General features: G+C 42.7%; 3 protein-coding genes across 4 annotated transcripts in view; all 3 read left to right on the forward strand.

Moving 5' to 3' along the window:
- Nucleotides 1-2,488, forward strand: part of slc4a1b (solute carrier family 4 member 1b (Diego blood group)) — an 11,901-nt gene extending 9,413 nt beyond the window's left edge. The window contains exons 12-15 of the mRNA XM_083635846.1: nt 119-360; nt 1,005-1,174; nt 1,655-1,828; nt 2,236-2,488. Of these exons, the coding sequence (XP_083491972.1) occupies nt 119-360; nt 1,005-1,174; nt 1,655-1,828; nt 2,236-2,316 (667 nt within the window). The 3' untranslated portion in view covers nt 2,317-2,488. The remainder of the gene's footprint in view (nt 1-118; nt 361-1,004; nt 1,175-1,654; nt 1,829-2,235) is intronic.
- A 1,533-nt stretch (nt 2,489-4,021) lies between these two features.
- LOC310775352 (upstream-binding factor 1-like protein 1) lies at nt 4,022-18,695 on the forward strand. Of its 2 annotated transcripts, XM_083635499.1 has the most exons (17): nt 4,022-4,410; nt 4,966-5,141; nt 5,514-5,585; nt 6,396-6,551; nt 6,653-6,717; nt 6,835-6,943; nt 7,284-7,351; nt 10,716-10,857; nt 11,113-11,154; nt 11,240-11,317; nt 12,206-12,267; nt 12,425-12,614; nt 12,729-12,776; nt 12,886-12,930; nt 14,969-15,040; nt 17,565-17,645; nt 17,733-18,695. In XM_083635499.1, exons 1-17 carry the CDS (start codon nt 4,383-4,385, stop codon nt 17,772-17,774), a joined length of 1,476 nt encoding a protein of 491 aa, XP_083491625.1. In that variant the 5' UTR covers nt 4,022-4,382; the 3' UTR covers nt 17,775-18,695. The 2 variants fall into 2 exon arrangements, with proteins under 2 accessions (XP_083491625.1, XP_083491626.1); XM_083635500.1 differs by lacking the exon at nt 12,886-12,930.
- Nucleotides 18,696-18,931: 236 nt separating this feature from the next.
- On the forward strand, nt 18,932-26,348 carry atxn7l3b (ataxin 7 like 3b). The gene is made up of 9 exons (XM_083635504.1): nt 18,932-19,049; nt 19,585-19,639; nt 19,784-19,907; nt 20,129-20,261; nt 20,533-20,704; nt 21,791-21,888; nt 22,028-22,050; nt 22,443-22,488; nt 25,297-26,348. Exons 3-9 carry the CDS (start codon nt 19,857-19,859, stop codon nt 25,374-25,376), a joined length of 603 nt encoding a protein of 200 aa, XP_083491630.1. The 5' UTR covers nt 18,932-19,049; nt 19,585-19,639; nt 19,784-19,856; the 3' UTR covers nt 25,377-26,348.
- Nucleotides 26,349-26,638: the final 290 nt, after the last annotated feature.

Genomic DNA, 26,638 nt, shown 5'->3' on the forward strand with positions numbered 1-26,638 from the left:
GAGTGAAAGTTGCATCTCCACAATAATATCACTTTTATTGCAATGAACAACTGAAATGACCATGTCAAACATGATGTATCCCTCCCTCTAACCCACTTTTGTATGCATCTTCTACCAGTCTGATTGTGAGTAAACCTGAGAGGAAGATGGTCAAGGGCTCCGGGTTCCACTTCGACTTGCTTGTTCTGGTGGGCATGGGAGGGATAGGCGCTATATTTGGCGTGCCATGGCTCAGTGCTGCTACCGTGCGTTCTGTTACCCACGCCAATGCCCTTACCGTCATGAGTAAAGGACCAAAGCCTGTGATTGAGAAGGTGATGGAGCAGCGGATCAGTGGCGTTCTGGTGGCTCTGCTGGTTGGTAGGTGCAGTCTGGTTATCATGGATCTCTTCTACTATATAGATATTATAGATATATACTATACTATACTATACTATACTATACTATACTATACTATACTATACTATACTATACTATACTATACTATACTATACTATACTATACTGCACTATACTATACTAGACTTACAGGTGGCATGGTGGGTCAGTGGTTAGTGCTGTTGCCTCACAGCAAGAAGGTCCCGGGTTCGAACCCCGGTCCATCCCAGGTCCTTTCTGTGTGGAGTTTGCATGTTCTCCCCGTGTTTGTGTGGGTTTTCTCCGGGTCCTCCGGTTTCCTCCCACCATCAAAGACATGTATGTTAGGGTTAATAATCCTGTCCCTGACCAAGGCACTGGCAAAAGAACTGGAGTTGGTCCCCGGGCGCTGCACTGTGGCTGCCCACTGCTCCTAGTTCTAGGAAGGTTCCTAGTAGAGGATGGATCAAATGCAGAGGATGCATTTCCCCATGGGGATAAAAAAAAAAACTTAACTTAGTATATGTGTAATTTGAAGTTGATAGAACTTAATTAATGTGTTAAGACTCTTAATAGTCCGATCATTTATTGTCTATTGTCCCTATCAGATAAATATGCTAAATAATTTAAATGTATGTTTCTATCAAGGTCTGTCCATTCTGATGGAGCCGATCCTAAAGATGATTCCCATGGCAGCCCTGTTCGGGATCTTCCTCTATATGGGAATTACTTCACTCAATGGCATCCAGTTGTGGGATCGCATGCTGCTTCTCCTCATTCCTAAGAAGTACCACCCTGATGAACCCTACGCCACCAGGGTAAGAGTCTCTGGACGACATCATCATTAATGCATAGCGCATGGTGCATTGCCAGGACTAGGGCTTTGATTCCCACTTCGGCCTCTGATAGTAAACATGTATGCAGTTATGCTACTGTGAGCGCTTTGGTAAAACACACCCACCAAATACATTTTGTGAGATGTGATGTGATACGATGTAATGTCATATCATATACATGTGTTGTCTGTTTTTCCACCTGTATATTTGTGTTAAGGAAACCTTGAAAACGAGGTGTTTGATCTCAAGGGGTTTATCCTTCTAATAAATTGTCAAATATATCATGTCATGTAATTTCATGTCATGTTTTGTCATGTTATGTCATCTTATACCATGTCATGTCATGTCCCTAATTCTAACTATGTGCTAGTCATTGCAAGAAGCCGCTAAGGTACAATGTGAGGCAAAAAAACATGTCTATGATCAACAAACTTCAATATTTTGACATAATGTTGTTCGCAGGTTAGCACAGGCAGAATGCACTTGTTTACGGCCATCCAGATCGTGTGTCTTGCGGTTCTGTGGATTGTTAAATCCAGTCCAGCTTCCCTGGCACTTCCCTTCATTATCATCCTCACAATCCCGCTACGCATGTTTATGACCGGGCGCCTCTTCACTGAGCTGGAAATTAAATGCGTAAGTTGGAATTTTGTGTCATTTCAATGAATACAATATGGAAATACTAGCTCAAGCAGCACTATTTGGTACCTGGTTCTGTTCTGACTGTTCCTCGAGCTTATCAATATTATAGGATTTTGACATTTGTTCTTGACATTTGTGAGTGAGGGACTGTGTAACCTCAACTGAGGTTTATATTGTATGAAAGTATATTTTGTAGAGATACATATATATATATATATATATATATATATATATATATATATATATATATATATATATATATATGTATCTCTACATATATATCTCTCTATATATATATGTGAGAGAGAGAGAGAGCGAGAGAGAGAGAGAGAGAGAGAGAGAGAGAGAGAGGATGCATGTGTTTAAATGGTCCTCAATCCTCTGTGTCTGTTGTGTTTCAGCTGGATGCAGACGATGCTAAAATGACATTTGAGGAAGAGCCGGGGCAGGATGTATACTTTGAATCTCAGATGCCATTGTAGACGTCTTCCACGACAGTTCATCATCCCTTCATCATTCCTAAAACATTTTTATTTAAATTTGGCTTAAAGTCTTTTTTTTTTTTTTTTTTTATCTATATGAGGATACAAATGTTTTTTTTTAAATGCAAAACTCAAATACTATCTTCCACTTGACCATGCATTTCAAAAATATAGGGCCAATATACAATATTAATGAATGATCTCTAAAAATGTGCCTTAGTAAAACATTCCAAAAAGTTTCGGGTGAATCATTTGAATATGTTGTTCAGTGTTTCTCATAGTAGTAAGATACCTTGTGTGTGTGTGTGTGGGGGGGGGGGGTGTTTTACTATTAAAAGCTGTGTCTAATGTTATTTCAGACTTGTATAGCTCAGAATAAAATGAGCGGAACTCTTCATTTATATCTTTAGGAGCATAAACAACTTTTGATTTGAACTAGTAGCCACAATGTTTGAGTAGGCCTATTTTTCACTTTTCTGCAAACTCAGAGCAAGCAGGCGAGTTGGTTTTGAACCATTAAAATAATAATTTCTTCTTGACCTATATGAATTTGGAATTCATCTCTTGAACAATAATTATGCAAGCTCACTCTGACTGAATCAATTTTATTTTTTCCTATAGTAGAAGAGGGGTGATCTCTGCACAAACCGTGTGCGTCAGGTGCGTCGGAGCATCAGATGAGTTGAGAAAGGAGAATCCCGCACACTGACTTCACTTCAGACTTTTATTTAGCAACGTTTCGGTCACAACAAGACCTTCATCTGGCAAAAGTAATACCTGAATGCAGACAGCAGTCATATATAGGCACCCCATTGTGCCTATATATGACTGCTGTCTGCATTCAGGTATTACTTTTGCCAGATGAAGGTCTTGTTGTGACCGAAACGTTGCTAAATAAAAGTCTGAAGTGAAGTCAGTGTGCGGGATTCTCCTTTCTCATTTTTTCCTATAGTGAAATCAGCTTGCTGGTCACGTTTTAGCCTTTGAAAATCATTCTCAAGTGTATTTATTCTGCCCAGTCTTGCTCGATTAAGGTGAGAAGCAAAGAAAATGGTTGTGTTCCTTTCAAATCCTTTAATTGCACACCACAATTAACTCGAGGATCCTCTACCGAGTCTGCCGTCTCATAGATAACAACAACAACAACAACAACAACAACAACAACAACAACAACAACAACAACAACAACAACAACAACAACAACTTTAAAAGTATTTCTGGAATGCTCAAGGTAGTTATTGTTTTTAAGTAACATGGTGTTAAAGCGCCCTCTTGTGGCCTTGTAGGAGTCTCGGCAAGCGTGAACTGATGACACAATGGTCAGATAATGAATTTCATGTTCATGTTTCCATCAAAGGTTTGTACAATATATTAATTAGCTAGTGAGAATTGTATGACCTTATGATGAAAACTAGCTAAAGCTTATGTCATTTTCCTCACCTCATGCCCTGGAGATAAGCTGCTGATCCACCAATTGTAAGAATGGAACTCTTCCGGTCTCCTAAATGGGCGTGGTTCTCGACTTGTGATTGGCTGTCTGTCAATGGTATGAAACTTCATTGGCTGACCAGTCTCCTAGGGGTGGCAGTGACCTCGCGTCGCCTGGTTCCGGCCTAGAGCCCGCCCTAGACAGAAGTAACAGGGGATATAGCTCATAGATATAGCTTGTCAACTTTTACGTTAACTTGACAATTAGACACGTGTGTGGCAGTGACGAAACCTCTGTGGCACAGACAGGAAGTGACTGCAAGTTGGGGGGGTGTCTTTTTTCTCGACGCGTGCGCGTGATAGCAGCAGGGACCCGCCTACAAAACGTGGAGAGGTCCATGCATGCTAGTTGTGTACAACCACAATATCCGGGCGGGCTAACATTTATATCATAATATAGCGTTACCTACATGCAATGGATCTTCAACTTAGTTGGTCTCGGGGTAAACGTTAGCTAAGCCAACTTGGTGTTCAAACTGGGATACAGATAGGTGACTCCAGGAAGCTGTGCATTCAACCAACTGACGTTAGCTAACGGAGTTGGCTTTAGTTTGGCTTAGCGTTAGCTGGCAGAAATAATGAGTCAAATGGAGACTGAAGAGTCAGGTAGGTTATGGGATAAAAAAGTATAAACGTGTCAATTAGTGGTGGGAATTACGGCTCTTTGAAGGGAGCCGGATCTTATGGCTCCGTTCCTTTCTGAGAGCCGTTCAAAATAGCGGCTCCTCGTTCCTTTTTTTTAATGGGGCGCGCACTACTGTTTCTCAGATAAATCACTAATATAATGATATGGTATGATTTGGATCAGATTTGATTAGACCCACCACTATTTCATTTTGCATCAGTGGACTGCAGCAGCCTTAAATTACTCATACAGTATTTCCAGACCTATTAAGTCAATAAACTGCATTGTAAACATTACACAAGGTGACACCATATCATCTGCTTATTTAGTCAGTGAATTTACTGACTAAGCTGAAAGTTGGCTGTCCTTGATGCGTTTCATGTCAATTTTGAGCCCTCAAGATTTACATGAATGACTGGAAAGTTTGAAATGTCCTTCCAGAGAGATGCTTGCAGAATGTGTCGATCTCGGTATGTATTTCTGCCGTTTGAACTTCCATGTTTTGTCTCTTGTCTGTGGCCATTCTTCAACTATAGAGTGGGCCACGGATGACCTGCAGAAGCTTCTGCATGCTATGAAAAACAGCGTCCCACAATGTGACACAATGAACATATATACCAAAGGACAGAGGGTTCTTGACTGGGAGAAGGTGGCTTTCCACCCTTACTCTTCTGAAGCATGTCGACAGAAGTGGCAAGATATTTCACAGAAGGTGAGCGACGGAGTAATGAACTGCCTTCGAAGTACTTTGTTAGAACATGCTTTTTGTCTGATTTTTTGTCAGCACTTTAGTTTCAATAATATATTGCATTATACAATATGCTTGAGTTGATGTGAAATCTTCTAATCTATCATAATGAAGTAATCTTAATCACAAGCGATGAGGATTCCTGCATTAAAGTGTTAAATATTGGTGTAAGTTTTATTATTGGAACTGCAGCAATGGCTAAAGGTACACTATACTATTTGAATGTAATAATTTGGTGCTTAATAAAAAACAACAAACTAGAAGTCAAAATGTCAAACTATTCCTTTAAGTCAGGCTCACATTTCCCAGTGTAATGTTCATCCTCTTCTTTTTCAGATGCGCAAGATTCGTACGCTCACAGAGCTCATTGTAGAAGCTGAGAATGCCATTCATAGCCCTTTAAACAAGGTGAGGAAATTGATGTAAACCTCTGTGTTGTCTGTCATCATGTTTCGCTTCTCCGCAAAGTTGCAGACTGCGCATCTACACATGAAAGAGCTCTCCATTTTCCCCTGTCTTTGCAGGTGTAGCTTATTGTTGTCCGGTTGTTGAGGTTGTCTTTATTCAGCTGAATTATTTGGGGTTATAGGTATCATGATGTACGTAGGGTCACAGTGGTCGTGGTAGCAATAGCACATTAGTCTTGCAAACAGCACACAAATGTGAGTGGTTGCTGGCCAGTTTCCTAGTATTCCCAGCAGCAAGGTGATATGGATTGTGCATGCACTCTGTGGAGCTATGATAGCCTCAGCTATCTGCATAAAGCAAGCCCCTTTTAGATTGGCCCAAAAAGCCACCAATATACACAAACTACTGGCTTTTTCTTCCGTGTATAAAGTTAGCAAGCCGTACAATACTACATTGTGTCCAGTGGAACCCAAATGAGGGAATATGGTAGATCATGTTGCGCTAGTCACTTTCAAAGGAGCTCGCAAGGCAAAAAAGTGTGGGCACCCCTGCATTAAATCATTATGATGGGAGATGTAATCATCATGCGAAAAATCTTTGTTTTTTTGGGACAATAATTCCAGGAGCCCCCCCCCCCCAAATATTCTCGGGCCCCAAGAGGGTTTGCGTTGAGAACCACTGACCTAACAGATAAAAGCAGAAATGTGGATGTATTGTGGACGACTGGAGGGAGATGATGCTAATGAACAACACACATGTGACCACATTCACCACAGTCTGCCAGTTAACAGTGACGGAGTTCTCCTGCAGGTCCATCCAGAGTGCCCGAAGAAACCCACCCCTCCAAATGCCATTTTTTATAAGGAAAGTTGGGCCAAATATCAGGAGAAGCACCCGGACCTGAGCAGCAGACAGATGTTTCAGTTGTTGACTAAGAAGTACAAGGAGCTCCCAGAAGAGAAGAAGGTACAGGCGAGGAGAGGCTAAAGCTATGGTTCTCAACTGGAATTGCATAATAATACATTTTATATCTTGAAATATTGGCTTATTTTTTCCATTTATCACAGGCTAAATATGTCAAGAAATTCCAGCTTGAACATGAAGAATATAAGAAAAGTATGCCGCATCTCAGGTAGTAAATGGAAAAAGATATAACTTGAAAAAGTTGCCTATTCATTTGTTAGGTGGTCTAACTAACTACTAGACTGCTCATATAAGTTTAGTGTCAATCAAATCCTTTGTGTTTCAGGAAACGTCATAAAGTTAGAGACATTACTCAGCTTATTTTAAGTCCCCAAACACCTACTGGGCTCAGCTCCAGCCAGCAGATGGACAAATCTGTGCAGGCCAAACCAGATGTAAGTGATGCAAGCACAGCTGGATTTTATGTTTTTCTTTTAATTAGCTAATTTTCATGTTGGTCAAATACAGTTGACAAGGCAATAGATCTAAGATCTAGAGTAGAGACTAAGAACACATCAGATACACCAGATAAAACTGGGACAACCTTTTCATACATTGGAGCGAATATGAGGAGGACAGCAGGACACACACACACACACACACACACACACACACACACACACACACACACACACACACACACACACACACACAAGCCATGGACAGATCTGCTCCTGAATTAGCTTACCATTTATAATTATGTTAAAATTGAACTTCTAAATGTGATCTCTCTAGTTGAAGCAGGAAGAGAAGCGTCCTGAAGAAGAGTCCAGACAAGGCAGCAAACCTTCCAAGCCCCCGATGTAAGTCACTAACACTAGAGGAACTCAATACAACACACACACACACACACACACACATGCCGTTACAATGATTGGAATTGATTGAATAACAAAGTCCAAGATGTTTTTTTTTTATTAATCATATTTGATATGATATTATATTGCATATCATCGCTGTCTGTTGAAAACCACTTAACACGTTCACTGCCAATGACGAGTTGACTCGTCAAACACAATCCAACCGTTCACTGCCAATGACGAGTTGACTCGTCAAAAAAAAAAAATTTTTTTTTTGACGGTGCTACGTGGATCAATGCCCCCCACGTCTCCTATAAAAATATTGGAAGTATTGAATTAGTATAATCTATTTTACCGACCAACTAAGTGGCGACAGTGCTCTCCCGACAGAGAGAAAGCCAACCAAAAACAGCCGCGGGAGAAAGCCATTCTCAAGGAAATGGCATGGCGATTTTACAGTCATCAGTCACCAGACTCGCCCGAGAGCGGCCGCGCCAGCAGAGCAGCACACCGAGAGCGGAGAGCGGTGCTGGCGTGGGGGATTGCAAATTTGCATAATAGATTATGGGTGAAACACACTTTGAAACACCCGCAGAAAGGCCAGAATCGCACGCATTCCGAAAACCCAGAAACGAACGAGCCTCATTCTCATACTGTAGGCGAAAACGCTTTCACGCTGCTGCACACGGGCGCACAAGGGTGGGGGGTTCCAAAAATAGACTGGGTGGGCAGCATAAAGCCTAGAATCGCACAAAGCTTCATCAAAGCTCTCAACCGAAAATCCAAGAAACGATTGAGTCCCATCCACAGTCCACACTCGCCACACTCGCCGACGAGGGGCCGCCAGAGAGGGAGGCTGCTCACTGCTCAGACAGGCAGGAGAAACTGGCTTGTGACAAACGCCACCAGACACGCCCACGGAGGGAGGAGTTTAAGGGAGAGGGTGTTCAGAACTATATTGTTCAGATGTCTGATCTCTCACTGATGCCAAAAATAAATGGTTAAAGTGACTGTTCTGCCTGTTTGATTGAATTTCACAAAACTGCGATTATCTCAGCTTCCTGTCTCAGACACTGAAACCATGCTGTACTCAACGGCTAATATCTACATAACTACTAACTCTACAAACTAACTCTTTTAGACAGAGAAAGCACACATTCTATTAGTACTTTTGTGAACTTCGTGTTCACAAAGTCCAAGCAGAAAATTATCCTCGGCTCTTGTAAAATGAGCCAGAATCCTCAAAAAACGGCTTGGCAGAAGCTACCTACAGTAAAAAAAAAATGTCTGGCAGTGAATGTGTTAACTACATTTTTTATGATTTTTACTTATTACTATTATGGAATATATCCATTCTCCTCTATCTACTGGTAGGTTTGGACGTCTAAATGACCAATGAAAACACGTTTTATTGGGTAATCTATTTAACACGTATCACCATTGGATGGTAGAGCTGCCAATCACACCGTGTATGTGACGGCAGAACCTCCATCTGAACCCCTACAGGCATGAGCAATTACCCGGAAAAGCCAGCACGGTGGAGCAGATCCAAACGCTGCTGTGTATTTCTGGTTTAGATTTGTTCGTTTCTGACGTGATTCAAGATTCAAGATTCAAGATTTTTATTGTCACTCCATGGTACAAGTATCACGTGTGAAATTCTTGTGCTGAGGACTCCGTTTACAACATAGTACAAATATAACAGGGCATATGAGTGCAAAAACAACAAGAGACACAGCAAGCAATAAGGCAGTATAGTGATAAGACAAGTCAGAGACAGTGGCATATTCACTGCACATAGGTGCACATGTCATGTGCATACTTTAGACGTGCTTAAACATTTTAAATTCGGCGTATTTGACATACAGGTGCAAATAGCATATTCCTTATTAAACATACAATTAAACTACAATTAAAAAAGGAGGGGAGGCACTCTGGCAGAGGGGTCGAACCTAGCGTAGAACGCGTTGAGTTCGTCCGGTAGGGTGGGTGACGTGCTGGGGTTATGTCGTTTCACCTCTTTGAAGTCTGTGGCAGCATGGAGCCCTCTCCACAGGTGTCTGGGGTTGTTAGTGTCCAATTTTGACTCCAGCTGCCTTCCATAGTCTCTGCGTGCTTTTTTATAGCGGTCCGAAGGGCATATTGTGCTTGCTTGTGTTGTTCTGGTGTGCCAGAACTGAAGGCGGTGGTCCTGGCGTGAAGGGCAGCCCTGACGTCGCTGTTGACCCAGGGCTTTTGATTTGGCATTATTTTGACTCTCTTTGTGGGGACTATGTCGTCGGTACACTTCTTTATGAAGCATGACACCGTCTCTGCATACTCGCCCAGGTCTCCTGCAGCTTTGAACTCCTCCCACACCACTTGGTCAAAGCAGTCCCTCAGGATGTCGTCTGATTGGTCTGACCAGCAGTGGGCGGTTCGGAATGCTGGGGGCTGTTTTTTCAGTTTTTGTTGATACCTGGGTATGAGTAGAATGGATGCGTGGTCCGATTTGCCGAACGGGGGTCGGGGGACGGCCTTGTAGCCATGGCGGATGTTTGAATAACACTGATCCAGTGTGTTTCTGCCACGGGTGGGGAAGTGAATGTGCTGGTAAAGCGTGGGCATTCTCCCTCTCAGGTTTGCACTGTTAAAGTCCCCAGTCATCTGATGTAAATAGATCAATAAAATGATAAGATGAATAAAATAAATTGTCCCTGGACTCCAAACTCATTTAAACTGTGGAGATCAGAGTGGTTTCTGACGAGAATAATGTTGGCGTTAGTTAGAGGCTCTGTTTCCCCGAGACGCTGCCTCTAACTCGGCCTGGGAGTGGGCTCGCGCTCGCTGCTGGAGGACCTGCCTGGAGGTATATGCGCGCGGCCGTTTGCACCAGATGGCGGGAGGCTTTGTGGAGCTGCGCATCAAACATCTCCACTTCCGCGCAGCTGTGTCTTTTAAAAACATACATTGCGTTGCTTTTATTTTGAACGCTAAACGTCAAAATTCATCTATTCACTAGCGTTCAGGACCGGAACTCTTATATTTACCAGTACAACAACAGACCGGCACTGCGCGGAGACGCAAGTCCCGGGCGGGAAGATTTGCGCTGTACAGGAAGCCTTAAAAAAAGCTACAGCTGTCCCAGAGTCTATTTATGTGCCGAAAAATAGACTCTGGGTTCCCAAATTAGCTCTGCACAGAAACAGCCGGTAGAAATACCTTCTACTTTACTTGTTTACCTTTCAGAGCCTGTCATTTTTACATTTACTTGAGTAAACAAGTTGAATCAGTATACTTATACTTTTACGCCTTTTTTTTGCACAAGTAACTGTTTCCTCTGTGTGTGTGTGTGTGTGTGCGTGCGTGCGTGCGTGCGCGTGTGTAGCAATGGCTATAATCTCTTCTGCAAAGAGCAAAAGTCAACCCTCGACGGCGTTTCCAGTAAATTCTATATAACTGTATGTGCCCAGCGCTGGCGACTGTTGCCTGAGAGCGAGAAGGACAAGTACAGGACACGCTGCAGAGAGGTCTGAACACACACACCGACACCTACACGTTCTGTCCTGGAAAGTGCGACATACAATTGCTTGTTCTTTCCACACGGGACGCAGCAATGTAACACCCACACACAGTAATAACTTGCCAGACCACCACCCTCACCATCTCACTCACTCAACCACCTCATGGCCCTGAAATCAAGTGTATCATGTTGAATTGCTGCTGTACAAATCAGGTTAATCTGAACACAACACTAATACTACAATCATGTTACTTTCTTTCAGCTGAAGAGTCAATATAAGGTCGAGCTGAGTGATTATCTGTGTGTAAGTAATATTCCTCCAACTGCAACATGTGAGCCGATGCTGACAAGGACATTGTGTGATGATCAAGGTGTTTTGTGTTCCTCAGGAGTTGAAGGAGGGGGAGCAACAGCAGATTCTAAAGGAGAATGGCATCAAGGCATTTCAACTCTTAAAGACTCCAAAGGTCAGAAATTAGTTTGTGGTTCCTACTGTACACTGGTGTGGTAATGCATTGAAAATGAATTTGATGATTTCCTGGTCTCACAAAGTTTACGAGCTGCACAAAAAGCCTGGAAAAGTCTCAATACACATGACGTTTTCTGTAGTTGTAGTGTAGGCTCTCATTTTACATAATGAGATAATTCAATCGAATAAGATTCAGCTGTTTAATAGTGATGTAGTCATATATCCCAGCCACTTTCAACATACATTGTATCGAACATCCATCCAAATCTCTTGTCACAGCTATAGGAGGGCTACTATATCCCTTAAGCTCCATTTTTTATTATTGAAGTATGAAGTGTCACTATCCATTAAACGTGTGTGCTTAGTTTTCTAGGCACAATCTTAGAAATGTATTTTGTTTCCATAGACCATAGAAGCTTAGCAATTACCAGAAAGCTTTTTAAAAGCAATAATCACCCAGAAATTTTAATTTGGTCATTATCTACTCACCTTCCTATTTATTTATTTTTCATTTATTTGCACGATAAAAGCAGTAGAGACACAAGAAAAGAATGGCAAATTGTGCAATTGAGATTCAGAAAACTCCAAGGGGCTTATAGTAGGAATCCCAGTTATCTAGCACTGCTCTGTATCAGTCTTCTCCAAAAGAATTAAAGTGGCCGTTTCCTGGTTCTGTAGAGTTCCAAAAGGGCAACAAAAATGAATAAATTCACAACTGTTAGAATATATTACCACTTCAATACGGGGGGGATTGTAAATGGATGAGGTGGTACCTTTTTTATTTGAATGCTCGTTTCTCCATTTCAGTCGCATGCCTTTCTCTAAACAAAAGCTAAGAAAGTGAATTGATTGCCTAAATGGAAACTTGTCTATTATTAATATACAGCCTTTGCAAAAAGCAAAGAAGCCTTTACGGACGTTCTTCGGGGAGCCCAAGATGCCGTCTCGGTGAGCATAACTGCCTTATTATCTGATCGTACAGACCTCGTACCTTCAAGACGCCATGCACAGGGTTCATTATGTCCAAAGGACATTCAACAAATCTAATGTTTCGTTGCATTACTGAAGACAACCCTGAGACTCTGAATGACTGTTCCTCACACAGAGCGAGCAACGTACTGTTCTGCAGAAATCAGATGGAGCTTCTGAAGAGTGACATCCCACACACACGGGATCGCATGGCCCACGTGAGTCGAATGTGGAAGGGCCTCTCTAAACAGGAGAAGGAAGAGTACATGGTGAAATCACAGTGCAACTTTGTGAAATACACGGCGGAGCTCAAGAACTGGTTTCAGGTATACATGCCATATGCTGATCCTCCACTTGCTGGCAGCATGAGCTGATTTTTGATCGAGGCCTACATTTTTTCATCTGTTATACTGTAATTGGTCACTGTTTACATTCTGCAGACGTTGCCGGCAGCGGTGCAGGCAGACTACCTCCGGCATAACTCGAGGGTATGTATGTATGAAAACTCAAAGTACTCATTTCTTGTTTCTTTATAAAGATGTCTTGCAGGATGCTTTGTTTTGTTTTCTCAAATTTATAAAGTACATTTCTTTGCAGAAACGTACATTCCTTGATGGAGAACCAAATAACTACAGACCATCTGTAAGTTGACATGTGGTTTGTCTGACCTAAAGGATGGCTTTACTGATGATCAACCCACTTTGTATCATAATCTTGGTAATATAAGCACATGGGCACTGGGCAGTGTTTAGCTTCTCTCTCCATTTTCCTCTTGGAGAAAAATTATCCTGCAGAAACTCCGCCCCCACCAGCTGCAAGTCATTAACTCATTGAGTGCCAGCCACTTTTGGAAAACGGATGCTCCCAGTGCCAGCCCTTTCAGAGCGTTTTCAGTGATAACTCAAGACCCACAGAATATTGTGTGATATTACTATGTAAACACCGAACACGCCCAAAGAACGATGAGACTCTCTTGTATCATCAGCAAAAAAAAGTTTATTGATATCATTTTACGTTCTTTAGTTATCAGCCGGAGAAGATAGGTTGATTTCACCAAAAACAGACGTTTCAAACTAGAAGCTGAGATAATGAGCCTTTTGTGAAATGAAGCATTTCAAGCACATCACTGACTCTGAAGCTAATATTTTCTGATGTAGTGACACCTCAAAAATAATTTCCTTCAATAAAAGAGCGAAAACAAAGGAATTTTGATGGCAAAATAATATTTTTTAGCTGCAACCAGCAGCGCTGGCCCCTGCGTGGTCTTGATTTACTGCTGGTGGGCATCAGATATTCTAGCTTGTGTTTGCCAATCTGTCTGTCCATCGAGCCTGCTGTCTGGGTCGGTGTTGTATGGTGCCCTGCGTGCCCCACCCCCCTCAACTGCACACTCCTCCTCCGTGGGAGTGTCTCTGGTGGCTCTCTGCTCTGAATTTTCCACTGCACGTTTCAAAGTGCGCTGCACCCAGCCTATTTTCACAGCACTCCGCCGTTTTTGTCGCCGGCTCCCAGCGCTTCCAGCTGAGAATAATTTATCTTTTCAGAAAGACGCTCGTGTCGGGTGCTCCTTTTCTGGCAACTAATCATGTGGAGGGGCTATCGCAACAGACAGAAAGGCTCAATTGTGGGAGCAGATTGGCACAGCTAACGTTACAGCATGCATCGGTTTCCGTGTGCCCAGTGCCCACGGCTTCTTCTCTGTTTTTTTCCTCACCTTTCTCTAATCTGGAGACCACTGTCGCCACCTAATGGGTCCGTAAAATAGCTTATACACGTTCAACATCCCCCATATTTTTACAGGAGATGCATCAGGCTTTGATCCACGTCCCACTGTCAAAAAACGCAATTGACGTCTTTAGACGTCATTGGCACTCTACGTTACTATTTGAATTGACGTCTTTAGACGTCATTGGCACTCAATGAGTTAAGGCTCGTTAAGGCTCTCCATGCAATTCTCTGTGGATGTGCCGCCTACTTAAAAAATAAAAATAAACAATAACATCCGCAGCTCTGTTGTGACGCATTGTGACGTAAAACACGTCACAAGAGATTGCTTTGTCAGAGGAGGAAATGGGAGATCTCCTTGAGGAAAACGGAGAGAGAAGGTAAACACTGCCCATGTGTTTATATTACCGAGATCATTAATGATACAAAGTGGGTTGATTATTGGTAAAGCCATCCTTTATGGAGGTAGGCTGTGGGGTATAAACTCTGCCATTGGTGATTTTGTGCCGACCATTTCAGTCGAAATTCTCCCGCCCCTTCTGGTATCTGCGTGTTTTCAAAGTCCCATTTGCTACGTGAAACAACAACCACCGAGCTAGCAACCTACATGCTGAAAATGAAGTTTTACATTTTCTACATAGTCTTTTACTGATTTTATGTGCGGTTTTATTTTTGCGTGGATTTAGGTTCCACCAAAACAAGTTCCCCGTCGCTGTGCTTAGCGCCATCCAAGACTATTGTGATTGGTTAATGGAATGTAAATGAGCCAGAGCGTTTCCCCCCTCTCTCTCTCTCTCTATACCAGAATGAGAGTAGGTTGAGCCAGACTCTCCAGCGCTGGTACTATGGAGATTGTTTGGCCAGACTAACTTGGTTGATACAACAGTCTCAACAAAAGCTTTTGGCTACATAACCTTTGTTCTCAAATCTATAATGAAATGTACTTTGTTTGCAGAAACGTCAGTGCCTTGATGTCGAACAATTGAGTATTCATCCCGAAGGAGGACCAAGCAAGTACAGACCATCTGTAAGTTGACATGTGGTGATGCAACAATCTCAACACACGTTCTTGGCTACATAGTCTTTGTAGGATATGTAGCCAAAATGTTTGGTGAAATCATTGAAGACTAAAGAGCATCAAACTAAAAGAAAAGACACGAGCGTGTGGGTGAAATTGTGTTCATAGTGGTTGGTGTGTGTTATTCCTATTAATTTTAATACAACAATCTCAACCCTACATCGCCACCAGGCCAATGAAAAGCTCTGGGTATTAGTTTTACTGTGAATTTTGAAAGACCCCATGAAGCGGCATTTAAAAGTCCTATCCATAAGTTTTGGCCGGAAAATAAACGTTCACAAAGTATTTTCTATTACCAATGAGTGAATGCGCCATTCCTCAACTTAAAAAACGAGCCCAGCCACGTCTCTCTGCGTTCACCCATTGCAAAGATATTGCAGGATTTTCATGCTTGTCACGGGTTATACTTTCCTGGCAAATTGGGCGGATGTGACGTTCTGCGCGTTCACGAGCCTGCTTCTTGTCCTCATGGCTCCGGTGGAAATACCAACGAAGAAGACGGCTAACAAGAAGTGGCTAACGTTACGTTCATCGCAAAAGCAAACAACAACAACACCGACTCCAGAAAAAAGTCCACACAAAATAAATAAATAAATATTTATCTAGCGAAGCCCGTCTGGCCAGACATCAGCAATTTGACCAACATCGGGGGGAAACTAGAGTCGGGACTGTGTTTTCGGTTCATGGAGGGACCTTGCTGCTTGTATCTGCTGTAATGTGGTTTTGACCAGATAATGTTAGCTGCTTGCTAATGGATTTACCACCTGGTCAGAAACTCCGCTAACATTACCGTCTTGTGTGGAGTAATGCAACCCTAACGTTACTACCGTTATGCTTATGGTCATGGAACATTATTGTTTGACTGCAGTTAGTTGCGGTGGTCAGTCTGCCTATTATAACATTAGCTTGATGCTATACACGGCTAACTAATAGATTTAGCTATATTTATAGAAATTACCACCAGCCCCACTAATAACATTACCGTCTTGTGTTGATAATGAATGTAACAGTCGTAAATATGCCTAATGTTACTGTCTGTTATGCTTACGGTACATTGTTTGACTGTTCAGTTTGGTCAACTATTAGACGGTACCGGGGGAGAAGGCTCTTGACTGCAATTACTGTAGCTGCAGTGGGACTGCACATTAGTATAACGTTAGCTTGATGCTAATCGCGGCTAACTAATGTTGATTTACATTTATAGAAATTACCACCGAGCTCCACTAATAAGATTACCGTCTTGTGTGGATAATGAATGTAACATTCGTAAATATGCCTAACGTTACTGTTATGATTATGAAACATTGTTTGATGAACATTGTTCAGTTTGGTCAACTCCAGGCATTACACGGTACCGTACATACAGGGGAAGCAGGGTAGTTCCTGGCTCTCTAACTGGGTTTCCATCCAAATGTATCGCATAATTCAAGCGAATTTTGTGAAAATCCGCAAAATAAAATGCGAATTTATGCATGTTTCCATTCAGTTTTGTTTAGCGAGTTTTGGGAGTCGGCAGGTTGAGCAGTCGGTGGCGCTTCTCGTCAGGAGGAGGCGTAACGTGCCTGTGTGCCTGTAAGAGATCTCTATCAGCGGAGACCTGCTTTGATTGAGTCATCACCCGGTGATGGTGATGATCACCGTCCTCATCCTCGTAAAGTCGCCTTCAAAGCATGATGTTAGATTATAACGAACTAGTTGTGTGGCTTAGCCTTCCCAAATGTTGAGGGTCGTTTTTTAGAATTTAATACATAGAATTGCGAACGTTACATTCAATTTCATTCAGACTGCCTGGCGCTAATCGCCACCATTTCCCCCTGGAGTAGCATGAAGCGGAAGTGAAGTCACATCTGGTACGTCATCGTTAATTCGCAAAATCTGTTTCCATTGCAAAAGTTCCCATCTTCCTACTGTCGATACGCTGATAAATCCACCCCCTCCAAGCGTAAAAACATTTATGCGATATTTCGACCTTTATTCGAATTTCTGGTGTTTCCATTCAAGTTTATATTCGCATTTTGGGTAAATGCGAATATCCAGAGGTGGATGGAAACCCAGTTACTGTAACGTGAATATCCTATACATTTCCCCGCAGCCAATGTAAGCCAAAACACGGCCAAATATGCCACAATAATGTCCGATAATTCATCCAGAAGCCTTCCTGGGCATCTCGAGGCTGATCTGACCGATAAATTGTCCAGGTTGGCATTTTCAAGTGACTTTTATGAGTTAACGTTACAAACAAGTCCGCTGTTGCCAGGCAGCTGCTTGTGCGCGTGCGAGTATGGTGCCCGTGCGGCAGCTCGTTCACACGCTGCCTGCAGTTACTCCAACGGCCACCGGTGTCAGTAATAGTTAGAACTTACGGATAGGACCTTTAACTTAATTTATTTACTTTGTTTATGTACTGAAAGGATATGTCATCTGATTTAAGGATACAAGCCCTTTTCATCCACAAATGTCTGCTCATACACAGGATTCGGAAGATGAAGACATCGAGAGCACCACTGCCAACAGCAGTGATGAAGAAGTGGGGGGAAATTTGGGCTGGATTGAGGTTAGCATACCAGAACACGTTTTTCTTATTTTGCAACCATCCATCATGGCTATAAATAACCATGGCCATTTTCCTGTTGATGCATAGGTGGAGGATGAAGACATGGATGAGATAATATGGCATCATTAGATGATGAGATGGAGAACCACACCAGCAGCCACGTACCCACCTCAACTTCAGAGCGGAACAGCCCAAACACACCAGACGCCTATCCTACGCTGAAGCAATGCCTCTCGGATGCGGTTTCATTTCAGTGTCCTTGTTAACAGGGAAGACCGATCATCACACCGGCTGCAGCCCGTTGCATCGCCGAAGCAACGCTGCACGCATGCTGCAGCGATAGCGTCTGGTTTATTTTTCACGCTGCATGCTGCTAGGCATGAAGTCAATGCAAGTTGTGGCGGGCAATAGACTAGAGGCCAAAACCATAGTATCGCTGCAGCACGCATGCAGTGGCGCGTTGCCTCGTTAAAGCGACACTGCAGCGATACTGGTGTGATCGGTCTCCCATCACGCCCCATGCAGACTGTGGCGGCATTTGAATGGGCAGCAGCGACACCAGGCGTCTACACGCGACAAATGCCACTGCAGTCTGCAAGGGGCGTTAACAAGGATGCCCAAATGAAACTGCCTCCACGAGGTGTTGCTTCAGTGCGTGATAGGCGTCTGGTGTGTTTGGGCTGTAAAGCGACCTGGAAACTTGACATCTGTTGTCCTCTGCAACTTAGGTGGCTCATTCTGTTAAACCAAGCTGTGCTGCTCCTATGCTCATGAATAAAGAAGACAACTCTTTAAATAATTGAATGATTAACTGAACTTTTCTACTTGTATTGTTAAATTAGGATGAGTGCTTATGCTGAAAGCTGACAGTGACACCTATGCGGACAGTGGGCAGCTACATTTTGCCATTTGCTAATTGGGGAAACAATTTTATGAATTTGTTATTTTTCTTCAGATGACTGTGGAAAATCCAAGAATACTTGTAATTCATCATGTTGTATTGATATGTAAACCCTTGCTCATTTTGTTACATGCAGGTTGCAGCATTTGAGATGTTCCTAAAAATAAACACTTGATGATGGTGTGATTCATTCATTTATTCTGTGGGGATTGATTTAGTGAAATTCAAATAACCAAGCACAAAGCAGACTGAAGAAATTATAGCAACTAACTAGAAAGCGAAACAAAACGTTAAAAATCGAAATTCTACCATGAGGCAACACGAAGTCACATGTTGGTCTGGGTGACAAGTAGCCTATAACTATATTTGTCTACAGACAGTTGAGAGTTTACTCAGAAAATCCTCAGCAGTGAGTGCAGCAAGGAAGGAGTGGTGGAAACTCGTGTAGCGATCGATTGCTACTGCCTGATCTCTGATGTAAAGATGGATGCCTGCCGAATTAGGTAAATAAACGCATTTACCAATTTGCATGGCCGTGATTGCCGGATTCCTCGTAGATTGTTTTGATATCGAGACACAACCGTTGTGTTCCCTCGTTCACGGCTTGTACGGAGTTGTAAAGCCCACAGCCGCAGTGCAGCATTGCTGTTCGGAGAAGAGCCTCGCAGCAGATGCATTTCTTCCACAGCCAAACCAATTCAATGAGCCTGTAATGTGTAACATTGTTTCCGTTTCTTCCGTCTAGCTCGATACATTTAATTCCAAGTGTTTGCTCCCGTTGATTGGTTTCTTATGGGAGAAAACAGTCTCTTGTAACGTCAGTACATTATCTTGGCATACAATTCCTCCAGCTTATTCACAGCCATGCTCTTTGTTTTGTTTAGCACGGTTTTGGCTAAGCTATCTTCATTAGACAGCAGCGCTCGGATCAGCTGGGCGGTTTGTAAATTGGCTTGTCTTTCGTGTCGTGTCTGATATTGAAGTGATGCCGTGCTATAACCGCAACGAAATTCTCATTCTATGTTGTGTTATTGGTAGGTTATAAAGGTGCGAAGTCTGGAATTAACTCCCTGGCAGTATTCGACGTGCAGTTGTAAGTCCATCACATTTTACGCGTCGGCTAGACCACCACACAATGATAATGATAATCCATTGGTTAATACCTCTCTCTCTATTTTTATTTTATTTATTTTTTACCGCACAGTGTTGTTAACTATATATTTCCCTCTTGCTGCAGCCCTATTTTGGCCGATGGTTGCTGCGCTACAGCATGACCACAGCAGTGTCGGCTCATCTTGTAGTTCTGGCAAATGAAAATGGAGGAGGTTTCAATGTCCAGCCTGGACAACAGCAAGCTGGAGGTACAGTAACAGCAGAGCAAGGCCACGTTAATGGCTATTCCAGCAACATTTGAATGGTAGCTAGCTACATTATGTTGACTACAGTGCAAAAACGGTTGAATACGAATTGAGGCAGTGATGATAATACAACAGCCTTGTGAAGAGAACAGCTTGGGCCGGTATCTTTTCAGACTTTTCTAGTAGCTTGTCTCTAGTCTGATGTCTCGATTGTCCCCTGCCAGGGCCTAGCTCAGGACATCCTGTCTGACTTGGTGGAGGATGCATGCCTGGGCCTTTGCTTCGAGGTCCACCGGGCCGTCAAGCAGGGCTACTTTTTCCTGGATGACACGGACCAAGAAAGCATGAGGGACTTTGGTGAGCATGAAGAAATTCTGTGTGCCAGTCAGTGAAATAATGGAAGAGAGAGAAAAGGAAATCAGTGTGAATTCACAATTAATTGACAATGGTTTCTTATGTTCTACAATATGCAATCAATACTGTACCACAGTCTGGCATGTTTGTAACCCAAGATTTGGGTTGTGATTTCCATGGGAACCAAACTTGCTTTTGATTAAGCTGCCACTCCATCATGAAGAGGGAGCCTTGTCTGAATGCTGCTTATACACATTTTGTTTTATATCTCTAGAAATTGTGGACCAGCCGGGAGTGGATGTGTTTGGCCAGGTGTACAACCAGTGGAAGAACAAAGAGTGTGTATGTCCCAACTGCAGCCGGAGCATTGCTGCCTCGCGCTTTGCCCCGCATCTGGAGAAATGCCTAGGGATGGGACGCAACAGCAGCCGCATAGCCAACCGCAGGTACACGAGTAAACCAGTCAGCCATCTGGGCCCCGAGACTGAAAACCAATATGGGCTCTCAAGGTGCTCTCTGGAAACTGCACTCTGGCGTGCATGAGGCACATGGGAAATTAGTACAGCAGAGGTTCAGTCTTTCCTGTGTGTTTTAGGCCTATTAAAATTAATTCTCATTCGGAAAAGACAGGCAAGGGATTTGATAGTCAATCACACAAACCTGATGTGGCGGGAAAATGGCTGACAGTATGTATATATATATATATATCTTCAACAATATATGAAGAAAAACGAACAAGCTCAGACACAGGAAAGTAAAAGAAAGAAAAACATACATATAATATCGACAGTTATTATAATGTGGTGCTACCATCCATATAGGGTGCTTATGTACTTGTAAGAGATGTCGCGCATGGGGTCCCACACAAGGCGTCCAACAGGAACCAGCCGGGCAAGTCACCCACTGCCCCCAACCTCATCGAGGTAGGCTAGAAACAGGTACAAAATAGTTAGACATTTTTTAAGTGAGTTGGTTCTCAGGGATCTGAGTCTCCATCCTTATAACAGAGATCATGTCCGTCAACCACAGTTGGAAAGAAGGTGAAGAGGGGGACTTCCATTCTTTCAGAATTTGTCTTTTGGCAGTAGTTGTCCCCAGTGTCAGAGACTGTTGCACAGCTGTGGGGAAGCCCAGAGAGGTCTCCGAGCAGCCGAAGATGGCGAGTTCTGCCTCCGGGCCGAAGGGTATTTTGTAGGCCTTATAGACTACCAGTACCAGAGTACCAGTCAAATATTTTGGCCCAGAATCCCGTCAGTGAAGGGCAGAACCAGAAGGCATGAGACAGAGAGCGCCCTCTGACACCTGTCACACATGGCTGACAGTATTGTCATCATCACACGTTCTTCCTGTAATGTGTAAATGGTTTTCATTGCCATTCAAACTGAAGACGTGGGCATGTGGCTGACCAAAACAAGAAGGAAAGAAAAAGACTGCGATCAGAATCCACTTGTTTTATATTGAAGTTGTGATCTGCAGTGAGTTGTGGATTTAATGCTGAGTCACTGTGTCATCCGTCCTTACCTCCTCTGCAGAATAGTCACAGGTAACAACACCAACAAGTCAGAGAGCGACCAAGAGGACAATGATGACGTCAATGATAATGACTGGTCCTATGGGGCAGAAAAGAAAGGTGGTGTACTAATTTTGGCTCTTTTGGCTAATCCTGTATAGTGTTTTGCCTGCTAATACAATAGTCTTAATGCAGCTGGACATGTATGAAATTCCTCAGATGTTGTCAAAATCTAAAATCAAATGTCTTTCTTTTGCAGCCAAGAAAAGGAAATCTGATAAGGTATTCATTACTATTCATTGGAAAAGCCTATTGCTTCGTTCAGTCTGCAGGGATGTTGCGTAACCCTTAGATGACTGTGTATCCTGGTGTCCTACCTACTTGATCTCTAATGGAATCCAGTGTCCTCACTGAGCATCAGGCCTTGACATGAATGGAAATCTAGTTGAGTTTTGGAGGAATATGATCATTGTTTCTGAAAGTGGGACAACCATTGTGCAAGATCGCAACCCATAGCCATTTTACAAGATGAGTGATTTGAGCATAGCATTCTACTAAATGCCACCATCGCCATGTTAGAATATTATTGATCATACCCTAAGATTGGTGTTTTGTTTTCTTTCATGACTGGAATATACTCTTAAACAAAATGTTATTTTGTCTTTGCATTTCAGAATCCAAATTCGCCCAGAAGATCCAAATCATTCAAGCATAAGAACAGTAAGTTGACATGAATCCTGTTAACTACTACTGGATGGCATCGTTTCGTATGGAGTGGTTTTATAGTATTTTGATCAGTTGGATGTGCCCTTTTGAGAAAACCTGTTGTGGAAATTTGGCGGCACCTGTATAATGTATTAGTGTAACCTGTGTTGTGTTGACAGTCTGTTTTTTGAATCAAGCGCGGAAGGAGGCGACAGCCATATGTCTCTAGTGTCGCTAGGGCGTCTCTTAAGGCAGGGGTTCCCAACCTTTTTTGTGCCAAGGACCGGTAGATACATGGAAAAAAGTTGCGGACCGGTTGTCAATTTTAATGGTTTTATTATATATTTACTCACCAGGTGGCGACAAAGGGTAAATAACAGCCTTTTGTGTTGTACTGTATGTAGCCTACACTATTTATGTTTTTGTTTCAACTACAAACATAAATAAACGTCAACTTGAAACTATGTTTTAACTACCACACACAGCCTATAATATTATAGCCTATGTTTATTTATTTTTTATTTATTATTATTTATTTTTTGTAGACCGGGCTCGCGGCCCGTTACCAAATGCGTTGCGGCCCGGTACCGGTCCGCGGCCCGGTGGTTGGGGACCACTGTCTTAAGGCATCGGGAGGGAGATTTGACTCACTGCACAGCATGGCCACTGCTTACCGTTAACAGCAATCTAGGAACCCATCGGTTAAACAAAACAAAAATAATTCTCTAACCTCTGGGGACAGCCCCGTTTCAATGTGGTGCAACGGGAACTTAAGAGGCTCCGTCGGCAGCAGAAGAAAATCCCTTTCCGCTCCCTGCAAGCTCTGCCATTGGCTCCAACCGCCCGGCTCTGACCATTTATGGATTTCCTTTCCGTTCCCTGTGTGTCGCTCAAATCCTTCCGTCGCTATGAAACAACAATAACAACTCTTGCTACATGCTACAACTTGCTACACGCTGAAAACGGTACGTTTTGACTACACACCGGTCGCGTCCACTCCATTTTGACTGGGTAGAGCGCAGCATGTGAGCCTGCACCCTGCGAGCGATGTTGCACAGCTTTTCACGGAGCTTGCCGGCAGATTTTCGATGCGAGTCGAAAGTCTGTCTCGAGAGATTACGTTACAGAAGTATGCCAACACATCAGGAACACATAGACCTGACCTGCATCAAATAATGTTATGCTGCTTTGTTCTATCCTACCTAAGTGACATGGTGAGGTTTTCTATGATAGAACAATACAACAAATGGCTGAATATTTAAACAGTCACTGCAAGATATTGAAAGTCCATTTACGGTAGTATACAGATAGCATTCTGAATAATGATAGTAATAAAGTATAGTATGATTGACCAGACACAATCTGAACAGTTGTACTTCATGCCCGTTAAAACAAATTTGCATGTTAGCGACGGCAAATGGCAGCAAGGAGTGTTTGAAAAATTGTAAGTTCAATAGCCATAAATCATATTTGACAGCATGACATCAGAAAACTCATGTTGACCGACCAGGCCAGTCTGTGATGCTTTACATCAGTGGTTCCCAACCTTTTCCGAGTCATGGCCCACTTGAAAATCTCAAAACCGTTCTCGGCCCACATCTGACCATAAACTGCATGGAGGCCAAATAATGCTCAGAGCACTTTTACGATAAAAGGAACTGTCCGTCAGCACCACACAGAAATCCAAAACTAAAAGTGAGGGGCTGTCTGCAATAGGCTAATTAACGAATAATTAATTAGAAATTAAATAACAGTATCATTCAACAATGGAGAAATGCATTCTCATACATATACCATCGTTTCACCACTGGATCACACGTGGTAAGTCTACATTGGGTGGTTGCGACATTATGCTCAATGCCCGTTATGAATGGGAAATACTCGGAGTAATGACGTCACGGAAAGTCATGTGACTGTTGAGCTCTATTCGCTTGTTAAGCTGTGACATATGACCTCCAGACAATACTACTTCCGGGTCCAAGCGCCAAGCCGAGGAGCCTCTCTGCATTGTCAATATGCCGCAGTGCTGTGTCCCTCATTGTTGGAATAGATCCGAGACTAAAAAATGATTCAACTGTCATTCTACCAGTTTCCTTGCGATGAGAAAGAGAAGGGGAAATGGCTGCAGTTAAGAAGGTACGTTACAATTCGGAGAAAGTACGTAGTGGCTCTAACTCTAAAAATATTATCTATAAAAAGTGATGTTAAGTTAAAAAATTATTTATAAAAAAATATCTAAAAAGATTCACGCGATCTGCCATGGTTGTTTTGAATGAGGCGAATGAGGAGCGGTGCCGCTTGGCCCCGGAGGTGACGTGGGGTTGAACGTCTGTCGTCAGTCTTAACAACCGAATGGAAGAGAGGCAAAAGCGACAGTTTGGATTTGACTCCTTAAGTTTCAATTTGTCACTTGCTGTGGACGGATGTTTCCCGCCAGTGTCTGCACACCACAATTTCATTCAGTCAAATAATGCATGACGCACTTCATAATTTACACTGAAAAGGCAGATGTTTTTTTTGTTTAGTTTTATTATTTATTTATAGATAAAAATCATATCTGGTGCTAACTCATTATTTGATTTCAACTGGGGAAAAAGTAAAACTGAACACATTTACTGTATAATAAAGGCATGTAGTATGTCCTTCATTCGTCTCATGTCATGAGGTATAGATGAATATGAATATTGTTCTCTTTGCTTTGCTTCACTCTGCCTGCCATTGATCAGGACAATGGTGGAATGAACTAAGCACTCGTTTAAATCGGTGCTTGTCTGATTGTTATGAAGAACTGAATTACATGCAGCCTGTTTATTATTCCCCCAGGCATGATTGGGCCTCGACGCCGTATGGACAACCAGGAAAGCCCACGCATGCTGATGAAAGACGAGGCGTTCACTCAGTAACACACTCAACCACAAACACACATACTCTCAATTGTGTGTGCGTGCACACAAATGCACACACAAGGGGAAGACCAATAACACTTCACCCATGGCTCTTTTTGTTGTCAATCAATGGACATTGATGTGACATCTATGGTGTTTCCTGTTTTGCAGAAGCAGTCCAGACATCCCCACTGTATACTTGACTCGTTTGTACTTTTCACAAAATCATTGTACCAACACTCATTGTTTTCTTTTTTCAGTTAATTTTGTTTTGTAAATTATTTGCTGGAGTCCAAAATAATGAATAGCGCAATAGAAATGTTCACTGCACAGAGGTAGATGCTGGTGTTAGTCGTCCAGCGGCCAAGCGAGGCAGCTGCGCAGAGTGTCTGCTCCTACAAGGTCCGGTTGTGTGTGCGCACACATAGGTTGTTATCAGGCATGAGGTCTAGTTATATATTTCCTCACAATTTTAGCTTTCATTTTTGAAAAAGGTGTCATGTTACCTTTCAGACAATCATGACTAATGGTTTGTCTTTTATTTTCACATTCAGTTGATTAAGACTGTGTGTGTGTGTGTGTGTGTGTGTGTGTGTGTGTGTGTGTGTGTGTGTGTGTGTGTGTGTGTGTGTGTGTGAGAGCGTGTGAGAGCGTGTGAGAGAGTGTGAGTGAAAGAAAGTGAGAGAGAAGCAGTCTTGACAGTTATTCACCTGTGGAAACATGTTTTGAAATGTTCAGCAAATGAACCCCTTATTGTACAAGTAAGCAGACAGTTTTACTGTGAAAAGCGGGTTTCTTTTGTTTCATTTTTTGGTGGATAGTTGGGCTTGTTTTCTAGCATTCAAAAATGTCTTTGTATCACGTGTTTACATTGTAAAGGGTTACATGTATCCTCAGTGTGAATTTGATAGTGTAAATATTCCAATAGTTGAATTGCTGCTATCATGGCTCAGTTTGTTCATCTGTCTAGCATAATAAATGATTTGTTACCTGTCATTTGGTGTGTTGTTGACTGAATTGTGCACATGCGTTGAGTGTGGATTTAAGACCCCCCCCCCCCCCCCCCCCCCCAAATAAATACGTAAAAAATAAACAACAGCGTCAAGAACTAATTCCCATTTGACTGGCATAGAACTGCCAGCAGGGGAGGCTGTTGATTCAATTCTGGTCGATATACAGTAGCATACAATTTCGTTTCTGTCAATGATTGCAGTTGAACTAGCTTTAATATTATTTATTGTGGAAAGTGTTTGTAGGGATGTGCCAGTCATTGTAGGGAA

The sequence above is a fragment of the Poromitra crassiceps genome (genome assembly GCF_964638095.1).
Source record: "Poromitra crassiceps genome assembly, chromosome: 4".
Lineage (NCBI taxonomy): Eukaryota > Metazoa > Chordata > Actinopteri > Beryciformes > Melamphaidae > Poromitra > Poromitra crassiceps.

Coding starts and splice junctions, on each gene's coding strand:
- atxn7l3b (XM_083635504.1), top strand. CDS start 19,857: ATGAAAATGGAGGAGGTTTCAATGTCCAGCCTGGACAACAGCAAGCTG. Junction 20,262..20,532: donor AGAAAGCATGAGGGACTTTG/GTGAGCATGAAG, acceptor TTATATCTCTAG/AAATTGTGGACCAGCCGGGA. Junction 21,889..22,027: donor CTATGGGGCAGAAAAGAAAG/GTGGTGTACTAA, acceptor TTTCTTTTGCAG/CCAAGAAAAGGAAATCTGAT.
- LOC310775352 (XM_083635499.1), top strand. CDS start 4,383: ATGAGTCAAATGGAGACTGAAGAGTCAG. Junction 12,777..12,885: donor ACCTCCGGCATAACTCGAGG/GTATGTATGTAT, acceptor ATTTCTTTGCAG/AAACGTACATTCCTTGATGG. Junction 15,041..17,564: donor CAAGCAAGTACAGACCATCT/GTAAGTTGACAT, acceptor GCTCATACACAG/GATTCGGAAGATGAAGACAT.